Source organism: Monomorium pharaonis, chromosome 7, assembly GCF_013373865.1.
Source record: "Monomorium pharaonis isolate MP-MQ-018 chromosome 7, ASM1337386v2, whole genome shotgun sequence".
Classification (NCBI taxonomy): Eukaryota; Metazoa; Arthropoda; class Insecta; order Hymenoptera; family Formicidae; genus Monomorium; species Monomorium pharaonis.
In genome coordinates this window covers 7,033,818-7,058,661 of record NC_050473.1, presented here as the reverse complement: position 1 = coordinate 7,058,661, position 24,844 = coordinate 7,033,818, and the positions used below count along the sequence as shown (strand labels likewise).

The 24,844-nt window shown below is 38.2% G+C and overlaps 3 protein-coding genes across 5 annotated transcripts; 1 reads left to right on the top strand and 2 right to left on the bottom strand.

The window, feature by feature from the left end:
* Positions 1-1,131: 1,131 nt before the first annotated feature.
* LOC105834862 lies at positions 1,132-8,969 on the top strand. Its single transcript, XM_028191890.2, is given in 9 exon segments — positions 1,132-1,310; positions 1,384-1,518; positions 2,580-2,798; positions 4,198-4,214; positions 4,216-4,317; positions 5,001-5,174; positions 6,141-6,338; positions 8,072-8,227; positions 8,702-8,969. Coding segments are annotated over 9 exon segments (1,209 nt in total). The 5' UTR covers positions 1,132-1,210; the 3' UTR covers positions 8,810-8,969.
* Positions 8,885-16,781, bottom strand: LOC105834863. Of its 2 annotated transcripts, XM_036289784.1 has the most exons (6): positions 15,281-16,781; positions 13,016-14,083; positions 11,909-12,288; positions 11,365-11,526; positions 10,690-11,107; positions 8,885-9,211 (listed from the first exon to the last, which is right to left on the bottom strand). In XM_036289784.1, the coding sequence occupies exons 2-6, from the start codon at positions 13,959-13,961 to the stop codon at positions 9,096-9,098; spliced, it is 2,022 nt and encodes a 673-aa protein (XP_036145677.1). In that variant the 5' UTR covers positions 13,962-14,083; positions 15,281-16,781; the 3' UTR covers positions 8,885-9,095. The 2 variants fall into 2 exon arrangements, with proteins under 2 accessions (XP_036145677.1, XP_036145676.1); XM_036289783.1 differs by lacking the exon at positions 15,281-16,781 and having other exon boundaries at positions 13,016-15,265.
* A 3,560-nt stretch (positions 16,782-20,341) lies between these two features.
* On the bottom strand, positions 20,342-24,020 carry LOC105829005 (aladin). 2 transcript variants are annotated; one of them, XM_028195185.2, is made up of 7 exons: positions 23,605-24,020; positions 22,773-23,184; positions 22,049-22,166; positions 21,681-21,980; positions 21,417-21,586; positions 20,997-21,327; positions 20,342-20,760 (listed from the first exon to the last, which is right to left on the bottom strand). In XM_028195185.2, the coding sequence occupies exons 2-7, from the start codon at positions 23,129-23,131 to the stop codon at positions 20,458-20,460; spliced, it is 1,581 nt and encodes a 526-aa protein (XP_028050986.1). In that variant the 5' UTR covers positions 23,132-23,184; positions 23,605-24,020; the 3' UTR covers positions 20,342-20,457. The 2 variants fall into 2 exon arrangements, with proteins under 2 accessions (XP_028050986.1, XP_012523070.1); XM_012667616.3 differs by lacking the exon at positions 23,605-24,020 and adding an exon at positions 23,330-23,586.
* Positions 24,021-24,844: the final 824 nt, after the last annotated feature.

The window sequence follows — 24,844 nt, the reverse complement described above, 5'->3', positions numbered from 1 at the left end:
GTGCGTTTGCCTTCGATCTCGAGTAAGTGTTCGCGTGTGTGTTCGAGCCAAGTGTTTGCTCGAAGAGGATACCCAGCGAGAAACGATAATGAATTCGACATCAATTCGACGTCGAATCGACATCGAAATGATGATTTCGATGTCGAATCAATGTCGATTCGATGTACTATTTCTCACTGGGTACGTTCCGTAGAATATCGCGAGTGCTAATTGTGAAGTGCTACTAATCGTCGTGCGAGCATACAAAATTTTCGAAACGAATTTATCTCCCTTCGTTGTGTCTCGGCGCGTAGTTTTCATTCGAACGGTTTTCCTCGGCCTACGTTTCCGCGAAGTTACGTGACGTCACGCCACTTTCGTGCCATGTTGATTTCACCGCCAATCAGACGAGCCGTCCTTTTCACGTATTTTTTCAAATGTAACGGTCGCGCCAAGTGAAATTCTCGCGCGCGGTTTACGTTTCACTCGTGTGATATATTATCCGTAATATCGGGAGTGCCGAATAAAGTATCGGACGATCGTTATTAATGTGTGGTTCGAGAATAGCAGGATGATGTCAGCAGAAAGCGGCATCCATGGAGCGACTCGGTAAATATATTATCTTTTCAAGTGATACATTTCTTTACTTGCTTTTGTGTTTGAGGTTAAGAATAATCATTTATCACATTTTCAGAATCAAAAGCGGAAAAGGAATGTAGCAGTAGTAGCAGCAGCATCAGCAGCAGCATCAGCAGCAGGAGCAGCGACAGCAATCGGTGAGTGAATTTTTATCAAATCAATTAATTGAATTTATATCATGCATGTGTGGTATTGCACATTTTTAGAACACGATTATGCACATTTGCATAAAACGAATTTAAAATATGAATGCATATAATTGTAAAATTTACGGGTATAACATGAAACAGAACCAAATAAACGTGGACATAGCATAGAAGAGACCCAAAAAATCATGCACATTACCTACGGGATTCATAGATATTTGACTCATAGTTCAATGTGCACATTATGTGCACATAGAGGCGCTGATGGATGAAATCACTTAAAACGACGCGATGATCGCTCTCAGGTTCCTCTCTGCCTGCACTTTTTTTTTAAATTTTTATTTAAAGAGCCGCCAACGGCGCCGACGCCACTGTATGCCCAGATATGGCGGATATCTTTTTATTATGTGATTGTGGGTACGAGGCGAGATAAAAAAGCTGAAACGATGGCGTACGATCTGAAAAACGAGGAAGACGTGAAGGAGTACTTGAAGAACCTTCACATAGAGTATCAATACGGCTGTTACAGCGAGAAAAAGCCGGAGGGTGAGTGAAGCCTCATGTTCTAACCTCAAAACGCTTTGAAAGGAATAATGGAATTTTGTTCCCCCGGAAACAGTGTGCCATTTACTGGGCGACTTTTACGAAGCGGTGAAGTTGGACATGGAGAAGGCCGCTTCGATATACAAGACGACCTGCGATCAATACAATTATGCCAGGAGCTGCACGAAATTCGGCGATTTCAAGGCGATTGGTGAGTTCATCGTGAGGAGCACGAGGGCACGAAGTGCTCGATCTAGCAGACGCTCGACGTTAGTTATGGTACCTGAGGTAGATGTCGGGAGCGTTCGCCGTGGCGCAAACTTCGAAATATGAGGCTGCGTTTGGAAATATCACCCGAATGCTTTTAGGTATCATTCTATCCTTTGGCTTGTTCTTTTTCGTTACACTACTGCACTGATGCAACAGGGTAGAGTAAGACAAATATATTTTTTCTCATTCTAACTTATTGCACCAGTGCAGCCGTGCAGTGAAAAAGGACAGGCTTGTCTCACATTTAACAAACAACAATGATAGAATGATACCCGAGAGCACTAAGGTGATGTTTCCGAATGTAGTCGAGATCTAGTTCTTTTTAACTGAATTACTTCCAGGGTTTGTTTTCCCTTTTTTCTGTTGAAGCAAAAAAGAGAAAAGATAAACTGTGCGAAAAATTTAATTAAAAGAATAAATTCATGCATTGTATAAAGCAGTACTCCAAATTTATATTTAAAATTATTTTGGTCTCAAGTAAAATATTGAGGTTTTACCAAACCCAACAAAGGTTGTATATCTTCTTGAGGCTTTCTTCTGTTCTATTCATAATCCAATTATCTTAAATATAAGTTTATTATTAAAATTCAACCAAAATGAAAAAAACTGTATAGCTTCTTGTTGAAAGCATTTTAAATTTGATCTTAGTTAAGATTTTATTTTGCCAATGAATTAACTGCAGTAAATAAAAAAAAATAGTACTTAGAACAGAGATTGTCAAGAAATGCACTTCTCGGCGCAATCCGCCGACTTCTTGTATATACTTTTACAAACGTCACACGACATAGAACAGAGGTCGGCAAGAAATGCAATTCTCAGCCGATTTCAGCAGGCTCTCGCGTGCCGCACGCACGGCCTACAAACCGTGCGGACTTTCTTTTCTTTGAACAATTTTTTAAACTATTTTTAGACTTCAAGCTCCCTTTAAGACGATTTTAAATATAACGTTGAATCGCTCTGAGTCTAATTATTCTCTGCTTAAAGCTTTCCTCATTTACATAGGCAAAGGTTGCAAAAAGGACATACCGACGGCATACGAGTACATGTCGAAGGGCTGCGAGTTCAACGATAAGGACGGATGTCTGCACGCTGGTGTTCTGGCAACGTCTAAGCACGAAGTTGGTGAGAAGGATAGGGCTACCCAGATTCATGCGGGTGCCAAGTACCTCAGAAAGGCATGCGATATGTACAACTCGGACAAGGCCTGTTTCTACTTGGCGGGTATCTATCTGGCTGGCTTAGAGAACGTTATTACGAAGAACTACAAAGAGGCGTACAAATTGTCGTTGAAAAGCTGCGAGCACGGTAATCCGTATGCCTGCGCGAATCTGTCGCAGATGCACGCGCGCGGAGAAGGCGCACAGAAGAATCCCGAACTCGCCGAGACCTTCAAGAAACGCGCCAACGATTTGTATGAGGAACTGAAACGAATGCAGCCAGAATTAAAGTTTCATCAGGGCGTAGATCCATAACGGTGGCATAGATCCTGGTTCCTCGATGTGCGATTACTTTGATCAAAAGATTTATTCGTTTTTTATACAATTCTGTTAAACGAAAGAACATGCTCGATTGTGCAAACCTTTTACATTACACGTTGATCAATGCTGATTACGTGAATCATAAATTTCATAACTTGCTTATAATTTTTATAATTTGGTAATTATATATAATAGGAGACGATTAATATCCATTTTCACCAATGTAAATTACCTTTAATCTTGATTTGTTTTTTCCTAATTCTTAAAACGAGAAAAAAGTAAAAAATAAAATAAAATTAATCTACATTAGTAGATTAGCTATAAATAGCTGTAAAATTTATAATATAAATGATTAGAAAATAAATTATATTCTTTATATTATAAAAAACATTCTTTATATTATAAAATTATAGTATAAAAACGAATAAATTTTATAGTTAATATACTAATGTAGATTAATTTTAATTTTATTTTTTATTTTTTTCTTGTTTTAAGAATTAATATATTGTACATATATATAATGATTCTGTAACTTACAGAATCTATATTACAAATAAATTATCTAACTGTTTACATGATTGTCTCTTATTTAATCATGCTGTAACTCCGATTATGCACATCCTGAATGTGCGAGAATGAACTCACGAGTATTTAAAGAATCGCGCGAATAGGAATTTTTTTCCTCACGCAGATTATATCTTATGAAAGACATAAACAAGAATTTTAATCTCAACAGGAGTTTTTTAAAATTAAGAATAGCCTTGTTTAAAGTTTGGTTACAAAATGCCAAGTTTATTATTTTGTATCTTAATACAAATCTAATCTAATAGAATACCTGAATAAGTCTATATCTTAATAGAAGTGATCGTATGTCGATGGAAAATCTTCAGGCTTTCTACACTCGTGCGTTGAAAGCGAGCTATTATGAAGATAAATTATAATTGCGCGCTCGTATCATGATTGTAGTATCTGAATAGTAGCTAGATGTCCTCGACTAATGTTGCAAGGATGTGAGTGACTCTTCCTCTCTCCCTCCTACCGTTATTGTCTCCCGTTTTACTCTCTCTTTTTCAATTCCCCACTCGCGCGACTTTTTGTATCCCCCTCTCTCATGTCCACTGCGCGTTGATTATTGTCCGCAGCAGGTTTAAAACGCCTTTCCTTGCTGCTCATTCTTCAACGGCATGACCATGCGACACTACTTGTCGGTTTCACGGCTGGCGATTGCCGTTTTTGTTGCGCTCGTCTCTCACGGCATTCTGGTAAGTGAGAATCTTAAAATCTGGCACTTTCCGCGAGATAAATCAATATATCCTTTTTCATCGATTTTTTTGCAAATTGATAAATTCAAATAATAAAAGTCAAAATTAACTCACAATAAACTTTCAAAATCTTTTAAAATGTCTCAAAAAATTGGATTTTGTCTTGTATTGACCTTCAAATTTTCTTATGGTTCTTATTTTTACTCTATAAATCTTATAATCTTATTATTTTTATTTTTTTTTGTTTCTTTTAACTATCTTGAATTATGTTGCACTTATAATTTAAAGTAAGTTTTTGTTTGGCATTTTGCTTGTTAACAATTTAAACAATTTAATTAAACCAATATAATTTTAAATAAAATAATTTTATTGTCCATTTTAATGAAATATAAAGAATTATAATCATTCAATTAATTAATCAATTATCGAATTGTTAGCTTTGTTAGATGTATCATGTGAATTAAAAGAAGAAAAGTAGACAAAATTAAAATAAAATTTAGTAATATTTAAACTGTTCTTTTCGTCTTTGAAGTCTGCATATTTTTATTATTTTCAAGAATAGAAGTTTCTATCAATTTTTTAAATTTGTTTTGTTTTATACAAGGACTTAAGAAGGAAGAATTTTGAAAGAATTTAATAATTGTAATGAGACGATCCATGATAACTTTATAAATCTGTTTAAGTCGAATGCACAGTTAGCCGATGGTGAATCGGAGAAAAATGCCGTCAACGTGGATGTTTACTACGAATCGTTATGTGGTGATAGCATGCGATGGATCGTAAATCAACTCGTGCCATCGTATCCACAATTGAAACGACATATTCAGGTCACATTAGTTCCTTACGGAAAGGCTACGGTAATTAATTTCATAATTTTGTCGTCCTTTTTCTTCCCCCCCCTCTCTCTCTCTCTCTCTCTCTCTCTCTCTCTCTCTCTCTCTCTCTCTCTCTCTCTCTCTCTCTCTCTCTCTCTCTCTCTCTCTCACTCACTCACTCACTCACTCACTCACTCACTCACTCACTCACTCACTCACTCACTCACTCACTCACTCACTCTGTAATTTTATCGTCTTGACGAGGCGACGATAACGAGACGACAGCGATTTGATGGCATCTTGACAAGGATAATCATGTAAAAGTATTTGTATCTGTTTTTTATCTCTTTACTTATTAATCTGAGCAATGTTCAGTATTGTGATATTTATGAATTTTATATTAATTCTTACGGGAATGTTCTAGTGACCAATACTTTTTTATTATAACATTAAAATTTAATTGTAATATTAAATATACTCAAAAATTAGAATTAAATTTCAATTAAAAATATATATTTAAAAATTATAATTAAGTTTCATAATTGTAATAAAAAGAGCGTTTGAGTAAGATTAGTAATAAATTTCTAATTAAGTGTTTAGCTATAGAGATATATTTTTGATCACTAGGGCCCGTTTCTACCAACGTAGATTAACTTTAATCTCGATTTAATTTGCTCTTTATCTTTTCTCAAGTCTTAGAACGAGATAACAAGTAAGCTAAACCGAGATCAAAGTTAATCTACATTGATTGAAACGGACATTAATCCTAATATCTATCAATTTTTTAATATATTGATTTTATATCTATTAAAATACTCCTCTTGAGATATATTAAGAAATCAGATCGACGCGCGTGGGATCCGCCTTGAATCCACGCAACCTTGGAAACGCACAACGATTTGCCCTTCGCTGTGGTCTTTGGTCTCGTCCGCGTCGGCCGCGATATTAAAATTTCGTTTCATTCTTACAATTTAAATGCAAATTGATGGCGCGTGTATGTCTGTATAGCACACGCGCGAAAATAAAACCGGTCCATGGCAGTTCTCGTGTCAACACGGGCCCGCCGAGTGCCGTGGGAACAAGGCCCAGGCGTGCGCGATTCACTCCATACGATCCATCGAGGCGCCCGAGAGCCATCAGCAGCTGACGGTCAACCTGGTCGGTTGTGCAATGTCCGATGGAAACCCGCCGAACGCCGTCCCGCAGGTATCTCTTCGTAATTTCCCGGCGATTAGCCGAGGCGGCCGCCGTGCGATTTTGCCATGCGATCGCCGTGTGATTACGGCGACATATACTTTTACCGAAGTAACGTTGTAATTAATCTTTCTCCGTAGGACTCGCACCGATGAGTACGAGTCGACATTTAGCTCGTAATCATCGACCTTTTGGCATACTTTCCCATTGAATCTCTCACCCGAGGCCGTATTTAATTTAATTTAAAAAGCAACGCTGCGTTTCTGAAAATTGAGATAAAGAATGTTACATTCTTACAGAAATTGGCCAATTTAGTGCTGTAGTAATTACGTATGATTATCACTGTATACTATAATTTTGACACTCGTGATTCGATTCGATTCAATTTGAATTATTCTGAATTGTTAATAAAATTTTGAATTTAAGAGGCTTGAGTAAATCATATATATTGACAACGTTATGGAATTATATTTAAAATTATATATATCGTATAACTAACATTATTTTTCTTACAATATAAAAATTCTTGTGTTATTATCTATACATTAATATTCAATAATAATTATATTAACTAAGTTATTATTCAACGATTCAATTCGGTTTGCATAAAGAATTGATTTCTAATTATAAGTAATTAATGCAGTATTAAATTTATCATTTTTTGTAATATTATTGGATAAAATACCATTAAGATATAATTGAAAGAAATTGGAATTAATTATTTAAACTATTTTTTTGTCTCGCAACAAGATACAAATGGTATTTCAAAAACTGATATTCGAAAACGATTCAATGTTTTGATTAAGTTTAAATTATTATTGCAGTTTTTACATGTTTTAAATAGGTTGTTTCATTTATACGCGAAGGAAAATCAAGCGAGCAAACGTGAAACATGGAGAGAAAGTGAATTCAGTTTCTCAAACTTCCATGGATGATCGCCGATTCTCGATAAAACACGTGTGGCATTTAATGTTGTCATCGTAAAAGATAGTACACTGCTGATTCATTTTGTCATGTTTCTACGTCGTGTCACGTTTGTCAATCGTAAAATTATATGCAAAACGATACAAAAATTCCGCAACGATAAATGCGACCATCATGTCAGGAGTTAAGATAATAACGATAAAAGTCTTTAACGTGAACTATAATAATCAAAGATATAAACTGACAATTGCAATACAATTTCTATATTAAAAATACCCGGCAGAGATCGGAAAGAGAAACGTGTACTTTTGTTAGTATTTGTCTTTCTGAAAGTATACGGAACTGTACATTACACATGTCAATTAAACATATGGTGGTTCAGTGTTATATCTTGGATAGCAAAAGTCACTTCGACATTAAAGTTATCTATCATTTTTAATACATATATAAAGCAAATCATAATTTTTAGATTGGATTAGATAACTCGGCAAGCTGTATAGAAAAACATACTCGTTCAGATTAGTGCCTAATCGATTACGTGAAACATTACCGAGAAACAATAGAAATAAACAACTTCTTTATAGTAGCTCAAACTTGGGTTCGATTAAAAGGATAACTTTAATGTAAAATTAGAAAAAAATTTTCAACAAAATTTAATTCTATTTCTATTATTTTCTATTGTTTTTTTTTTTCATCGGGTATGTGTTAAGCATGTGTATTTTCGGATTCTTTTAGAAACAGAAGTTTCGTTTATACTTTATATTACCAATCCATATTTATAAGATTAATGACAATAGCGATTTAAACGAATTAAATTTTAGTGCGCTCAAAACATCGGCCTGAAAGAAGAAACGCGAAAGTCGATCGACGACTGCATCGCGAGCTCATTAGGGGACGATTTGCTCGCGACTAATGGCGACAAAACGCATTCCCTGCAACCACCCTTGAGATTTGTACCGACAATAGTAATCAACGGGGTGAGTGTGCAAATCTTTACGCAATAGCACTAATTAAGAAGGCTCTCAAACTTAAAAAGCTGGATGGGAAATCACATTTTTTTACACAGGAATTTTTTACAATTATATCTAAATAATAAACAATAAACAATTTAAATGAATGTTTTCACCACTGTGACATTATATTTAAACAGAATTGTATGATTCATAAATTTTAGTCTCTTATATAAAAATTATAATTTTTCGAAATTCTTATACTTTGTTCGTTATTAAATTACTTAAAACTTTTTTTCCTATAAAGACTCAACACTTTAGAATGTTTTAGAAAGTTATTTGAAGAAAACTAAACAATTAAAGAAATTTAAAAACATTTAGCGATGTCTACATATTAATCTTAAAATAATCTTAAAGTTTGAAAAAATGGAAGAACCTCTTTAGATCGACACAATTTTAAATGTGATTATTTAACGTTATTATAACTGTCGGCATTTACAGGTATACTCAAAGGAAAATCAAGACGAAGGGCTAAGAAACTTCCCCAGCCTGGTCTGTCGGCATTTGACGGCAGAAGAAAAACCGAACGTTTGCAGCAAGGAGAACTAAAGAAAATTCGAAAGGGAGGATGAACAAAACCGAATTGCACGCGTCAAAGGTACGGGGACGAATTAATCGCTCGGGTCGAAATAAATGATGTGTTTTATTTTTGCCTATAATATACATAAGTACCTATGTACAAAAATACATATATATGATTTATCAAGTACAAGTACGTATACTAATGAGTATAAAAGAGGTGTAGTAAAAAAGAGAGAGAGAAACGAAACACAGTGAGATCACGTCGCAGCCCGCTTCGTCGGGGAAGGCAGGCACCCTCCTTGACGAGGTTGGTTCATCCGTCGATGAAGATAGCGTCGTTCAACTCGTGGAACTGTCGCTCGATGTCGGCGCCGAGCTCGTCGAAGTCCGGCACGTCGTCGTCTACGGGCACGTTGCAGTATCCTGCAACTAGCGAGATAGCATAAATAACCAATGTGCTCTCACGCATTTCATCTCGCGTACGTGCGCGTTTTTATATACTTTTACGAAATTACGCGAGGGCCTCTTTATTTAGAAATAGCACGGGTGCGAGGCACGTGGCAATCTGTTTTGTCATCTGTTTTGTCACGCGTCCGCCCGTTCACGCGTCTTTTCTTCGCTGTACACGGCATACGCCGTACGGACTCCCCCCCCCTCAAAAAAGTAAGGAATATTATTTTAAGACTCGGTATGGGGTAAAGGCGTAAAAGAGCGGCGAACCTCCTCTGAGATCAAGCGACCGGGCGCGACACTGTCATCGGCGCGATGCGCCGCGAGCAGCGACAGAAAAAGCCAGCACGCGCCCGCGAGATGCACACGTGATCGGATGGCTTATAATCTATGCGGAATTACCCCTGGAAATGATGTAATCAAGATGGGAAAAGGTTACTCTTTAAAAGTAACTCGTTATTGTTAAGAAGTGATCATTCTTTAAAAACAATATACTGTATTTTAAATTCATAAAGTAAGATCATAAAGAAATTTAAAAAGAAAAGGATTTAAAATATTCGAAGTTTTGATTTTAAAAATTAAAAAAAATTTTTTTAATTAAATTATTATTAAATTATATTATTAATTTAATTTAATTTATTGTATATCCTCAATCTTGTGTTTAAAATTTTTGGTATGATTTCAAACTCAAAATTATTCTTAACATACAAGGCGACTCTATAGTCATTATCCATGTAGAAAATCGAAAATAGAGAGAGAGTGAGAGAGAAAGAGAGAGAGAGTGTGTGTGTAAAGATTTCTTGGAACACATTGTCGCTTCAATTACCAGGACTCAATATTGATCTAAATAGTTCCATGACATCAATCTATTTCGTAAATGTTATTTTCGCAAAGAGGAACTTAATGAATCTTGTAAACTGAAAAACAAGATCTTACACTATTGCCAATAAAAGTTAAAGGTCACGCCGTATCTTCATACAGTACCCTTACGCGCGTAAGTAAAAAAATTGTAATGTAAGCAAGCAAAATAAGTTTTATCGCATTTCGGCCAGACTTTCTTGTATCGAAAATAAGTATTAATGCAATAAGATAACGATTAAAATGAATATTAATACAATAAGAATTTAAAGCCATTATGATACAATTACGAGCAATTTGATCAAATTCGAAAAAATACGTTTGTAATGTTATGCTTCATATCAAATATTCGTAGCAAGTATCATGAAGTTCTTTAAATGTAAAATTGTTCTATAGCTGATAATGGAGATAAAAATTCATATACATACAAGGAAATAGAATGAAAATTACTCCAATGAATATTCATTTATTAAAATCGTTTTTTTTTTTTTTTTTTTTTTTTTTTTTTTAAATTCTGACAAGCGTCCTGAATCATATACGACTTCATAATACGAGAGACGAAACTTATAGTTTTCTAAATGACTGAACATATTCATTACCTGTATTCTCGTTTTGCGCGTTCGTGACGTTGTTGATCAAAAGGTGACATACCGATTCGATCGGCACGTATTCCTGCTGATTGCCGTCGAAATTCAGGGAGATTCTATCCAGCTGGCATGTATTATTCAGCAACGTGTTCTCCTCTTTGATATAAGCTTTAGGTAATTTGTACGACGAATGATTCGTCTCCACGTCGAAGATACACGTGTCCGGGTGCACGCCTCCTCGATGAGGAATCGTCGAGTTTAACTTTTGTCCTATCGCACTAGTTGTCACGTTAGTCGTTGATGCTTTATCCGACGACAACAGACTGGACAGCGTACTCGAGTTTTCCGTATGGTTCTTCAGATGCTTTCTGAGACTCGACGGATCCGTATAACGTTTACCGCAACCGCTTACCTGGCAAGCGTACGGTTTCTGGAAGAAGAAAAAGTTAACTTAAAACATTTCTATCAAAAAAAGATCATTGAATCAATGGTATATCTAAAGCGTTTTACGTGAATAATTATTATAAAATTTATATTACTTTTTAGGATGGTGAATAAGTTGTAATACGTCCAATAACAATTTATATCGGTACAACTTGTTGAATAAGATCAGCTATTAGTGAAAAGAGAAGAAACTTAAGAAATTACTATTCTACTTATTAAAGATGAGAAATAAAAAAAACGTACTCTATCATAGTGTGTTCGCTGATGTTTGGCTCGATCGCTGCTATTGCTAAATGCCTTTGAGCATCCATTATGCTGACATGCATAAGGTCTTTCACCTGTATGTGATCTCTGGTGTATCTTCAAATTTTCCAAACGACTGAAGGCTTTCTTGCAGCCGGCAAACTGAAACACCAAAAGTGAAAAATTATCATTTTGCTGGCGGACCAGTTTGTAGAAAACTGGAAAAATTATAATAAAAAGAATACAGTTACAGAAAACAACCTGATGAAGAACTCATTGTTAAAGGAATCTCTTTTCTTTAATATATTAACACATCGCTCGACAAAGCGACCGATAAAAAGGTTGCTGTTAATATCATAATATTTATTTTCACCAATCAATAGATTAATTTTTATCTCGATTTAACTTATTTTGCACTTTTGTCTAAGAGTTAGAAAAATATAAAGAGCAAGTTAAAGAGAGCAAAGTCAATCTACATTGGTAGAGATAGATCAAGAATTATGTTGAAATTGAAAGTCGCCGGGAAAGTAGAAGAAACACTAACCGGACATTTATTCGGCTTTTCCTGCGTGTGGACACGCATGTGGATCAGCAGCTTGTATCTCGCGTTGAATGGCCGCGCGCGCGGACATCCCTGCCACAGACAGGCAAACTCGTCCTCGCGGCCGGTCGCCGTCGTCGTGACCGCGCCACCGCCGCCGGGGAGGCTGTCGCCCGCCGCATCCTTGCCCTCGCGCTCCTGCCTGTCCCTTTGAATTCGCCTGCCGTGGCCGTGCGCGCTCGCCGACGACGACTCCACGTGCCGCCTCTCGATGTGCCGCACCAGGCCCTCCTGCTCCGCGAACGCACAGCCGCAGTCGATCCAGCGGCACTGATAAGCCGCCGGCGCGAACCCCTCGTCCATCGCCGTAGATTTCGCGCAATCTGCAACGTGACGCACGCGAAACGTAAACACAACTAGCGCAACTGGAGCAGAAATTGCGTGCACTCGGAGATTGCCACATGCGTATTTGTATCACGCCAATGTTCGTCGTATAATCGCGCGAGTTGACAGCGCTGGAAAAAAAAAAGGAAACGTTCGACAGTCGTACATACTTTCGCCCGGATGCTGGAAACACTTTTTGGAGCACATTGGGTCTCCTTTCGGTCTGGCGCTAAAAATTCTGGGAATATGTCGGATTATTATCTAGCCAAGATTCTTCGCCTCTTTTTATTTATTTAATTTTTTGTACGTCGAAAGTGGCCTTTTTCGTGTCGCTTTTTCGTGCGTAGGTTCGCCGATTTCCACAGGGGATGTTTTCTCACACAAGTAACTCATTGTCGTAATAGACACAGTTGTAATAGGTGCCGTAAAAATCGTGCAAGAAGAATTTTCCACGATTGTTTCTGCACGACTTTCGCGATCCTAGCTATAAACCTGTCAATTCGCGTTAATCAAGGACCACTTTCGACGCGCTTGTAACAAAAAGTACGGTGTGTAATACCTGCAACTCGGCTTTTTCCTTACTCGTGCGCCCTTGTTACACAATATATTATAGTCGAACTCTTTTTTTTGTAATGCATACATTTTTCCCGTTGTTCAAAACTGCAGTGCTTACAGTCTTAAAACTCATCGTCAGTTTTTGATCTCTTTAAAATACATCGCGCTTACCGTAGGTCTTGTCGTTCCTCTCGTTGTCGGCGACCTTCGACCCGGCGACACGTCGATTATTCCCGAGTAGTAGACCCTCGTTCCGTGGTAGTATCACCTGATTACCGAAACTGTCCGTCGCGTCGTTGAGCTCACCGGCGAGATTGACCGTCGACAGCTGCTGCTGCTGCTGGGAAGAGACGAGATGCCCGACCGCGTAGTACGGCGGATTGAAGCTCTGGAACGGTTCTTGCTGATCGTCGCCTGCGAGGCAGGTCGCTGATGACGACGGCGGGTCCACGGCGCTCAGCAGCGACGTCGGGTCGCCCCTAATTAGACTGAGATCGAACTCATCGGCGACCGAGGGGCCGCAGTAGCTCTGAGCATCGTTCTGGATGCTCATCAGCAACGACACCACGTCGTCCTCCTGGCAATCCGGATAGTCCTGGTAGTCGCTCCGCGACTCCGCTCCGTATTCCGGATAGACCGCGTTACCGAAGCTGCGCGAGAAGGAGAAGGCCGAGCCCATCGAGGGCAACTTGCGGGAGTCCGACTTCATCTCGCCACGATCCGTCGTCGTCGTCGCCGTCGTCGTCGTCGTCGTTGTCGTCGCTGTCACCGCGTTGTTCCAAGTCGGCGTGATCGCGTCGCTGCAGATGCTATCCGGTGATCCATCGCCGTTGGAAAGACACTGAAAGACCACGGGCACCTGGTCCCAATCGAGGTAGTCCCGCGAGTCCGGGCCGGTCTCCAGCGGGGAGAAGAGCGCACTGTTGTCATCCGTCGTTTGCGACCAGCAGTACGGCTGATAGGCGACGTCAACGTCCATGCCGCTCATCGTGATGGACATCAGGTCGGGTAGGGAGTCCCCGTCGTCCACGAAGAAGTCGTCTCGCTCCAGAACGGACGGGGGACGTCGCACGTCGTCCTCCTCGCTCCTGTCGCCGCGATAATTCTCGAGATGCATCTCCTCCGTTTTTTTTCCTCCTCCTCCTCTTCTGCCTCCACCGTCGTTGTCCTCCTCGTCCTCCTCGTCGTCCTCGTCGATCCGTGCACGTCGTCGTCGTCGCCGCCGTCGCCGGCAGCCTGCTGTCAATCATAGCAATATGTGTGCGTTAGTTAGCTGCAGCACGTCGATCGGATTGCGAAACCGTCGCGATTTTGTAACCGTGACTCGCGGATTGAGAAAGTGAGGCGGCGACGCGGCCGCTTCTCCGGCCGCCTTCCTTATCCGGCACCGTGCACTTTGCGCCCGGGCGCGACCGTTATCGCGGAAGACGCGAGAGATAACGCGCGGTTACCCAGAGCCTTCATTGGGAACATCGGTGGATATAGCGATCGACAATGGCTCGGCAATTCGCGACGATCGTGGGACGACAAATGTGCCGAAGTGCGTCATCGGTGGTACCCGTCGCATTCGCGGTTGCCATCCCTCGTGGAGATCCTCATCTGGTCCTCGGCGAAGATTCTGCGAAGAGAGCGAATCGGTCGCGCGGCTCTTTCCGCGCGTCACGATCTCAAACTCGAGATAATCAATCATGCACGCATTTACATAATTCCCGAGCCCCGCGTGACAGTGGCAAGTAGACCGAAGTGAAGAACGCAACATCCGCACTGAGAAAAAAAGAAACAAAAATCCAATCAAAAAGTAACAAACGGATCGATCTCTTTAATCGGGGGGAAAAAAAACGATAAACGCTTAAATGATCGATCAAAAACATTCGAGCAGAAAGTTTCAATTATAAAATATCCGATCGGAACCTTCTAATCGAATACTTTTAATTGGTCATGTTGGCCTTTGTCGGTTTTTCCCGATTAAAGAGATCGTTTGTTACTTTTTGAAACGGATCACTTTTCTCAGTGCGGCTGTGATTTTCGCCCGTCAGTGCGTCGGGCAGTAATTAAACGTACGTAGGAAGCGCTGAGAGAAATAAAATGGAATTTATTCACATTGTGATCAAGAAAATTTTGCTACACTCATCCGTCCATCAGTAATCTTAACGGCTATCTCCTAGGTAGAACACAGAAGTCACAGTAATATTGTTATAAGGATATGGTTTGTCACTCGATGACAATGATCATGAAGATATCATATGCATGAGTATCTCTTATATACTGACAAGTGACAAAGATAACTTAAAGTCATGATGACATCCTTATTATGACGCTATTATGATTTTGTGTTTTACGTGAGTTTAAGTCTATTGATTCTCAAGAATAAAAGAATATCATTTTCTGCGCGCGGATAAAATCTCGGCTGACTCCATAAGAACTTTGAGTACTTACACGGGTTTGGTAATCGTTATGTCGCAGCTTTCTAGGATCGCGATCGCGGTCTATCGACGTAAAAAGCACCTCTCGCGATCATGACCGAGTCACGGAAATGATTTCGCTGTCGATCCTCCAAAAGATTAACTCTCAATAATCCGGAGGGAAATGAGGCGCGATCGCGTGAGGAGTACAACGACGAAATCTTTAGCTTCTCTCTCCCCCCTTATTGAGAAACGTATCCGAGACCACTTTCGAGGATTTTGGCGAACAGCGCGCTTATAGGCCACCCCCCCGCGAACTATCGTCGATTGTGCCTCACTTTCCTCCGGGAGTCGAAGATAACGCGAAATTGGAAAATAACGTCAGAGAAACGGCTTACTTCGATATCAACGTATCAACATGTACACGATGATCGGCTGGTCGCTTATCACGCCGGTCTTTTCCGCTCGTGAGCCCTCTCTTCCTCCCGCTCTTCGGCCTGCCTACCTTCCCCGCGAGTGGCACGCGCGCGATAACGATCGCGGGTGACGAGGGGGCGAAGGCGAGATGGAGAAGAAGCGTCGGTTTTCTTCTCGCGATAAAGCGGCAGATCGACGGCGCGGGGCCGGTGGCGCTTTCGCACCACCCGTTAACGCGTACCGTCGAAGACTATCAGCTGCGAGATGAGCTACTCTCCTCCGTCGGAGGCAGGAATCACTCTCGAAGAGTCGAGAGAGGATCAAGGGATCTCCCACCCTCCATCTCCTTCTTCTCCATCATCATCTTCCTTCTCCTCTAATGAAAAGCGCGGCCCTTCGGGCCCTCGGCTCCTCTTCTCGGAAAGGGAGGAAAGGAGCATCGCGCCGCCCACTCGCGTGGCTGCATCGCGCGACCGAACCTTCCCTCTTCCCTCCTCTGTGTTCTTTCGTGGTATTACATACACGCGGCCGCAACAGTCGCCGCCGCTGCACTTGTCGCGGGGGTATGCGGCTTTCCCTTCGCGGGGACCCCCGAGGGTGGCGGGCCGCGACCGAACATCTGCCGATGCGTGTAAATACTCGCGTTCGGCGACCTCGCATCACCGACGATCCTTCCATCATGACGTGAACCATTCATAATTTCGTACTACATGACGTACGTCTAGGCTTCACTTCGGACCTCTCTATGTCCCGCGCTGGATTTCAGAATTCCGTTTATGGCTTTACGTGTCGCGTATGTCGGTTTATACAACTTTTCTATATCACTTTTGATTTTTAAATTGTAATGTAGATCCGAGAAAATTTGATTCAATTTGGTTTGATCTTACGAATGTTTTAGATATTCTTTTCTCTTTTCCTTGCGTTAAATGAAAAGAAAATAGTTACATGTATATATCTCTTACGGAAAAGAAAGATAATATCGAATATTTCATTGTATGGATTAATCAAGCTAATGATTCTTTTAACATTCTTTACTACATAAAAAATTCTTTTCTTACCATATAAAAAAACATTTTTTTAGAATTGGAACTTTCAAGTCTATATATAATTATAAATTATATTTTTAACTCTTCTCCAAATTTTTCTAGAAATTATTACAAAATGCTTCTAATACGCATTTTATTGTTAAAAGAAATTTAATGCTATAAAAAGTTAGTTGATTAGTGCATATAATTAGAAAATATTTAATTAGAAAATTATTTAATATTATCTTTCTTTTCTGCGAGAAGAATATGCATATAATATTTCTTTTTTTTAATCAACTTGAAGGAAAAGAAACAAAAAAAAGACATTAAAAGATACTTGTTTCTCACATAATTTTTCGTGATTTGCTCATCGAGGTAATTAATTCCTTGTGAATCAAAATTTGTCTATTTCTCACAAATAAGGTAAGATGAAATATTTTTCATCTAATTGATGATCCCGCGTGAATTAAAAAAATTTTGTAGAAGTATTTATAGAAAAACTTATAGAAATTTTAAAATTATAATTTACAAATTATAATTACATACAGATTTAATATTTGAAGAATTATACAATAAGCTCCTTCGCAATGAATTATATCGTGTCGAAGGATATAAGTCATAGGTCCTCGACATAGGATTGCGAGGAATTAATTTTCGGTCGTGCGCTACTAGTGTTAAATTAATGCACGTGATTCATCAAAAATTATTTAAAGATTATCCGAGACTGCGCGTAAACCATATAAACGAGAGAGAAACGGAGGAGAACACAACCGAGCGAAAGAGAAGGGAAGAGGGAAAGAATGAAAGAGGGAGTGCGGGCTCGAGACGATCTTTCGTCGCTCGAGCCCCTGAAAAATCGGGTGCGGGGGCAAAAAAATATAAGGCCAGCTGCCACACACGCGTCACTTATTAACAACATGCTTCCATGGACGCGCCACATGAGGACAAGTCGTTCACTCCTTGCTTTCTCCTATCTTATAGATAGGAGACCACCCTTGCTCGTTATCCTCTCACCTCGTTGCGGTCACCCCGACAATTTTTCACGCAATTCTCGAGAAGGGGAAGATCGTGCCTCAAAGACCCTTACTTCCTGTATTAAAATTGGTCAGTAAGTAATTAATCATTTATTTTTAGTATTAAAAAGACTAACAACTAGTGCTTTTAATATTCAAAATGAGTAATTAATCACTAGAAATAAATCAAGATATTTTTAAATCGAATTAAATATCTTTTTCTTCAAATCTGAATCAAAACGAATAAAAAAAAATGTTATTCAAATTGATGGAATCGAATTAAGTCGAATTAAATCACTGACATGCAATTTTTAATTAACTTTTAATTATCAACATAATTATTGTTGAATTTTAATGTATAGATAAATTTTATTTAATTTGATTTGTTTACAATTTCCCAGTTCTATTAAACAATTTAATACTAATTAAATTTCAGTTAGACCGGAAACTTTGCATCTCTTCGAAATCGGCCGCGTTTTCTCTTCGCATTACAATTCGAAATTCACGACGTTAATCCTATTCCTTAAGAAAACATCTCTGAGAGAAGTTGCGTTTGCTGTTTCCTTTGACACGATCGAGGGGCGGTGACCCCTCGGCAGTTAGCAGGTCGACGACATTTGAACCCTTAAGTAGTACGAAACCCTTGAAGAAAAAAAGTTCTCTTTTTTTGTACAACTAATTTGGAGCATTCCCGTTTCATGTTTCACGCTAAATTTCACGCCTCCCTCCCGTGAGCGTTGCGATACGTTATTTTGCACGTTTCTTCATTTTCTCCTACATTTACTCCTATGCATTATACATATGCAGGATTCAAAGTCGCGTTTATCTCGGCGCTTAACGGCGCACGGTTGAAAATTTCGGGGAATTTTTTGAACAAAAATCTTGTTAAAACCTAATTAAAAAAAAAATTATTCAATTTTGTGAAGAATTGAACTGTAACAAAATTTTTGCCAAAAAATCACTGAAATTTTCCATTGCGGAAAATTACGAGCGCGGCTGTCAAACTCGTAGTGTCAAATTTTACTGAATTTGAGTCATTTTTTACGATTTCATAAGTCGCCACTGTTCCCACTCAATAAGAAGTTGAATTTAATAAATCAACAAAAGTTAAATTTAATAAATTGACGATATATTGAGTAAGTACTTACTCAATATTAGTCAAATTAATCAAATATTGAGTAGAATCAATGGCGACTCAATGAAATTAACAATGCAGTATCCTGGTGCATCTCTCCAGACACGAGTCAGTACATGGTATTACGAGTAGATAAGTGATAGAGCGGCACATGTGGCCTGCCAGCCCTCTATGCTTACATTACATGCACGCCACGACCGCTCGCGGTCCTGGCTTTTTTGCCCGGGCACCTGTCAGCTTCGCTCGTATAGTCCATAGTCGCCGCATGTGTGTACGCGGCCAAGAGAGAAAGAGAAAAAGAGAGAGAAAGAGAGAGAGAGAGAGAGAGAGAGAGAGAGAGAGCCCTCAAAATAAATATCCCGTAAAAAGGACACCGATCATGTTCTCATCCCCTCATATGGATGCAACAACGGCGAAATGAGTGGAAAAAAAGAGAAAAGTCGTCCCGAGCGGGTTTAATCGCGCCTCGCACAAAAACCGGAGGCCGTCCGCCCCGCACGCGTAATCTCCGAGGAGCAGTCGTGCCGGGCGCGATAGGAATGAACAAACGAAAATGCGCGTTAAACCCACGCTTCAGGCGACATCGAGGATTCGCGACACGTGCTAACGCTGCTAGTTATTTTTCGACGGATTCCTCCTAAATTTTTTTTAGAAAGTATAAATGAATAAATTTGAAAAAACTTAGAAGTCTAAATGATTTGTACTGCTGAGGACACCGCCATTTTAAAAACTTTGTAACGTGAGAATTAAAAAAAAATATATATATATACTTATTAAAAAATTTATTTTTAAAATCTTATATCTTTCTTTAAAGAAATTGAGAAAAGTGACTCTTATTTTTTGTCATTCTAAGTGTGCGTACCTCTTTAAAATTTGATGATTTAACAAATTATATAAATACAGAAATTAACTGTTATATTTTTTATGTAAAAAATGGAACAAAGAAAAAAATTATTTGCATCATGTCGACGTATTCTTAAAGTTTGACGATTTGACAATGGGATGTGTCATAAGAGTAAGTAAAATTCTCTGATTTTTCTCTATAAAAAGGAAAAAGAAGAAAAAATTGCTCGAGTCAAATCAATCCGATGCAGGTACTCGAGATGTACACGCTCGATCATTCGCATCCATCACGTACACAGGGTATTGAAAATAGCGTGTAGAACGTGCCACGTACAATACATACATAACGTGCCGGCAAACCGTTTAGCATTCGGTCAAGCGACGTAAAAATAGAAAGACGCGCGCTCTGCATGTGACTTTGTATAATTAGGCACCGAAGAGAGAAACCGCATTGTGTCCTATGCTCGTCTCCATACGTTACAAGCGTAGTCCATTAGAGTCTAACGACGCCATCCATTTTTGTCTTTTCTCTCTCTCGAAGACAGGCGAAGGGTATATACAAACTTCTCAAATGAGAATTACATAAGCTTTAACCATGCACGCATACTTAAAACGTTTCATATTATCTGGTTAACTTAATTACCATTAATGATTAATAAGAGTTTTATTGCAAATAAGTTTATTAAATTTTTCTTCCATAACATAATATTATCATTTACAAATGCAAATAGAAAAATCGTACAAAACTGTCTCGTTATCTCATTAGTATTATAACAATTTAATGTTGCTTGTAACCGCAGGCATCAAAGCTGTACAACCCACTTGATTTCACTGATTGCGGTAATAACGCAGAATGTGTGCTGGTATCGACCTTAGATTCGTTTTCTACAATCGGGAAATGCTGTACGCGTCCGCTGCTCCAAGCTATCGTTAAACAAATCCACGACGAAAGTTTTTGGTAGAAATTAATGCAATTTGGGACTTCACCGGGGAAACCCTTGATGAGGCAGCTCGCCTGCGCTTCCACTATCCATGATAAACGACTTAGGTTTGTTTTGACCAAAGCAATAACTGGACTGTCCTGTTAAAAAAAAAGAAAAACAAATTGTATAATACTAACCATTTTGTTAATTTCTTTCCAAAGTTTTAATATAACCATTTTATTATATAAACAAGAAATGTGCAAAAGAATCTAGCTAAACGAATGTCTATATAATTATATTTTACGTATATAATTATATAATTTTATATAATTTATAATTATATTTTAATTAATACATTTCAACTATATATACATAATTATATATTTTTACAAACCTGGAAAAGAATGGCAAGATATTTTCCCGTTGGATCCCATTCCATAGAAACTATTCTTCCTCCCACCGTGATATAGTCATCATTATCATCCGATGTAAAATTTACTTTCGTTAAATCGATCAGACGCATAGCTATTTTCACATCATTATTGGTCACCTTTTTGACATCAAATATATTATCTTGCAATGGCAGTGAGAATATCGTAGCGGGATCTCCGGTAGTAGCGAAGAGTAACGTTAAATTGGGACCGAAGCATGCGGTTGCTACCCGACCCTGGGGCACAGTCCACCTCTCCGCGCGCCACGGCGTCGGAACGCCAGTATTCCAAACCCTAAAATAAAAAATCAGTTTTTTAAAGCACGTTTATTTAATTGTACTAAATTTAAGAAAAAATATAGATTTAAAAGATATTAAATATACCTAAAAACGTTTCTGCATGAAGCAGAGAACAATCGTAAGCCGCAAGACGACCATTGCGTAAAACATATACCACCTCCACCGATACGTTTTAGAGGAACTCCTTCCTCTTTCGACACATTCCAAATTATTATATTTAAATCGGTCGGTGAACAAGACGCCAACAAATCACCCTAGAAAAAGAGACACTTTATAACAGTTTATCTATAAATTATAATTTCTGTTACATTTAACGTAAATCGACAGAGAAGTGAAGGAATAGATTACCTGTGGATGCCATACAACATTTGTAACGGGTACGTGATTTCTCTGCTTCAAAAGTATTGCGTGGCTAAGTAAATTACTGGCCGCTCCCAACTCTATCGTCCAAATTAATACTCCGGAGTAACAAGCAACCGCTAATTCACGACCGGCGTGCGGTCTCCAACTTAAACAGCAAACTGATTTTTGTGCGCTATGTCTCAGCACCGGTACACCAAGTAGGCCTTGCGAGAAAATGCGAATTCTGTCGTCCCTCATAGCCACAGCCAGACGAGCGCAGTGCGGATGCCAAGACAGACATCTTACCTATCGTTAAGTATTTATAAACATTTCGAATGCATGTCTGTATGTTTTTAAGTGCTAAATAATTCTACCAGCGATATGTTCCAGTCCCGCGTAGCGACAATATCGGCGACGGATCCGTTTCCCGACGTCGGCAATACGTCTCTGTGATATATTCCTCTGTCCATCAGATCTAATACCCAATTCAATCTGAAAGTGTAACATATTGTTAATGTGATTATATATCTTCTAATTCTAAGAACAATTTTATGTTGGAGAATAAGTACACAGAAAATTCTTAGCTACTTGAATCAAAATTAATTTTTGTTTAATTTAAACTCATTATTGTTTAAATTACATTTACATTAAAGTACATTTAATATGTTTGATAAAACAGAATTGTGCATTTCAAAATTGCATCTATATAAATTATTTATGCATTGCTTCTTATATTTACATTGATCTTTTTCAGACAATACAAGCAATGTAAATTGAATAACACGATACAAAAAAAATTAAATTAAGATTGTTAATTTATCTAACTTTAATAAGATTTTTTTTAAATACATATATTTATAAATGGTACATAATTTTCATTATTTTCTGATGAAAATATATCATCTTCTGTACTATAAAATTACTATTTATATAGATAATATATCAAACATAATTATAATGTATATAATTTACATCGTATGGATGTAAATGCTCAATCCTGTTCTATACTTACAACTATATTTGAATAGCACTTACATTACATTATTGTCCACATTGATACTATGCAAATTTAAAATATATCTTTAATATCAATAATACCTTGTTGCTATCCAGTGTGCAACGCTCGTGATCTGCTCCGGGTCTGCAGCTGCAGCAAAGCGGATTGCCTCGGAGAGTCCTCTTTCCCTCCACACGTTGGCGACCTTCTTGAAGATGCTGTCATGAACGGGAAGGAACAGCTCCCCGGCGCTGATCGCGCGCGCGGTCTCACGTGTCGCCAGGATCTCCTGCGTGACCGAGACCTCGGGATAACCGCGCAGGTACTTGGCGAAGGGCTGCATCTCGTCCTGCAGCGCATTATAGGAGCAGTAGTGGATGACGCCCCCGATCAAACCGACGGCGGCCGTGTCGCCGAAGACCGGGCCTTCGAAGTCGTGGAGCGACAGTATCTTGAGCATCTTTCCTTCCTCCGGTCAGCCGCTGTCACCGCGACCTAACCTGTACGTTTAACCTGCACACAAAAACAATGTTGTTATTACTTATAGACTCGCGCCTTTCACTTAATTACGTAAACACGCCAATTACGAAAACGGGGTAGTTCGTATTCGCGCACTTTTAACGTATTTTTAATATATTTTTCTTAATTTGAACCTCACATGGTGAACATAACCTTTGAACATATCTTTGATCACGACAGATAAAACGTTTCAACAAACGTAATTATTTTAATTCTATCTGAACACGCTTTTTTTCGGAGTTATAGAGATTGTTCGCGAAAATGGATTGCGAATTTATTTTTGTGCCGCTAAAATCGTTCATTTCGTATCTATCGATTAGGTTCCAATTCTAGTATTTCACTTTAATAAATTACATATCACATTTATAACGCGACAAAAAAAAGAAGGAGGAGATAAATTCAACATAATTACACGCAAATGACGCTAAGCTGCACTAACTCATCGGTCTTGGTTTTGTTTAGGAAACGCACAACGCACAAGCACAAGTTTAAACTGCGTGATGCAAAATAACTCGTTCTGTTCAGCTGAGTGGTTGAGTGATATCGCATGATCGCATCTCCTGAGATGAGAAATGCAGAGAAGTCGTGATATGAGGCGCTTTTTGCGACTTCGATTTCATCATTTCTAATTCTCTTTATTTTAAAATCGGCTGGTTAAATTCACGAATTATTAACTGCAAAACTTGAAATTAATTATATTATACATGAATTTTTTAAATTAATTAATTGATGAATTTATAAAGACGTTTGGCCAAACATTAATATCAGCTATGGAAATTAAAAAATTGCAGGTTTCTTTAGGATTATTTCTTTTTTCTAATCAACGATGAAAAACTTTGATAAAAATTGTCCGTAGTTTATTTTTTTTAATTGTAATTAAATAATACGTTTAATTTAAAAATAATTTAAAAAATAAATTTGGTCTCACCAACTCCGATTGGCTTTAAAAAAAGTCAACCGATTAAATTTACAAATTATCAAGTATAAAACTTAAAATTCGGTAGTTTCTCTCTTAAATATTTAATTCTTTTAATTAATAATCGTGTTATTTAACACTTACTAATAAAAAATATGACCCAAAACTAACATATAATAGGTAAGCTACACATTTTCTTCTTCTTCTTTAATATCGCAAAATATTTACAAGTTAAATAATGTGTGTATATGTATAAGGAATCTAAGAAACTTTTCACTTCGATATAAAACATTTTTTATTAATCATACAAAAATTACTTTGTACTGTTCCACAAGACACGATATAGCGCGACTATTTTTTATATAAAGTTTAGATTAGTTTTTAATAGATTTTATATTAAAACAAAGTGAATGCATGAACCATGGATTTTTATTACTGTAATTGTCTAAGCAGATTATATTTTTATTAAAAAATATTAATACAGTGCAATATTTAGTTTCCGAGAAATCCCAAGTCAATGTGGACAACTTTCCTCTCTGTTAATTAAAAATTAATTATAAAAATTATATTTTACATAAATTATAATTTGTAAGAAATGGATATAAGGAAAATGAATAAGTAATAACGATCAGTTTTAAGTTTTGCAGTTGGCAATTCATAAACTCTCAATCAGCTGATTTCTCATCGAGTTAATCGCAGTTAATTGGTGTGAAACCGGCTTCACTTCTTATCAGCTGC

What these genes read in the sequence shown, in the direction of transcription:
- LOC105834863 (XM_036289784.1), bottom strand. Translation starts at nt 13,961, where the DNA reads ATGCATCTCGAGAATTATCGCGGCGACAGGAGCGAGGAGGACGACGTG. An exon ending in GAGGAACGACAAGACCTACG is followed by an intron (nt 12,289 to 13,015) that starts GTAAGCGCGATG and finishes GTCACGTTGCAG; the next exon opens with ATTGCGCGAAATCTACGGCG. An exon ending in AAAAGCCGAATAAATGTCCG is followed by an intron (nt 11,527 to 11,908) that starts GTTAGTGTTTCT and finishes TTGGTGTTTCAG; the next exon opens with TTTGCCGGCTGCAAGAAAGC.
- LOC105829005 (XM_028195185.2), bottom strand. Translation starts at nt 23,131, where the DNA reads ATGCTCAAGATACTGTCGCTCCACGACTTCGAAGGCCCGGTCTTCGGC. An exon ending in ATGTTGTATGGCATCCACAG is followed by an intron (nt 21,587 to 21,680) that starts GTAATCTATTCC and finishes CTCTTTTTCTAG; the next exon opens with GGTGATTTGTTGGCGTCTTG. An exon ending in ATCTTGCCATTCTTTTCCAG is followed by an intron (nt 20,761 to 20,996) that starts GTTTGTAAAAAT and finishes TTTTTTTAACAG; the next exon opens with GACAGTCCAGTTATTGCTTT.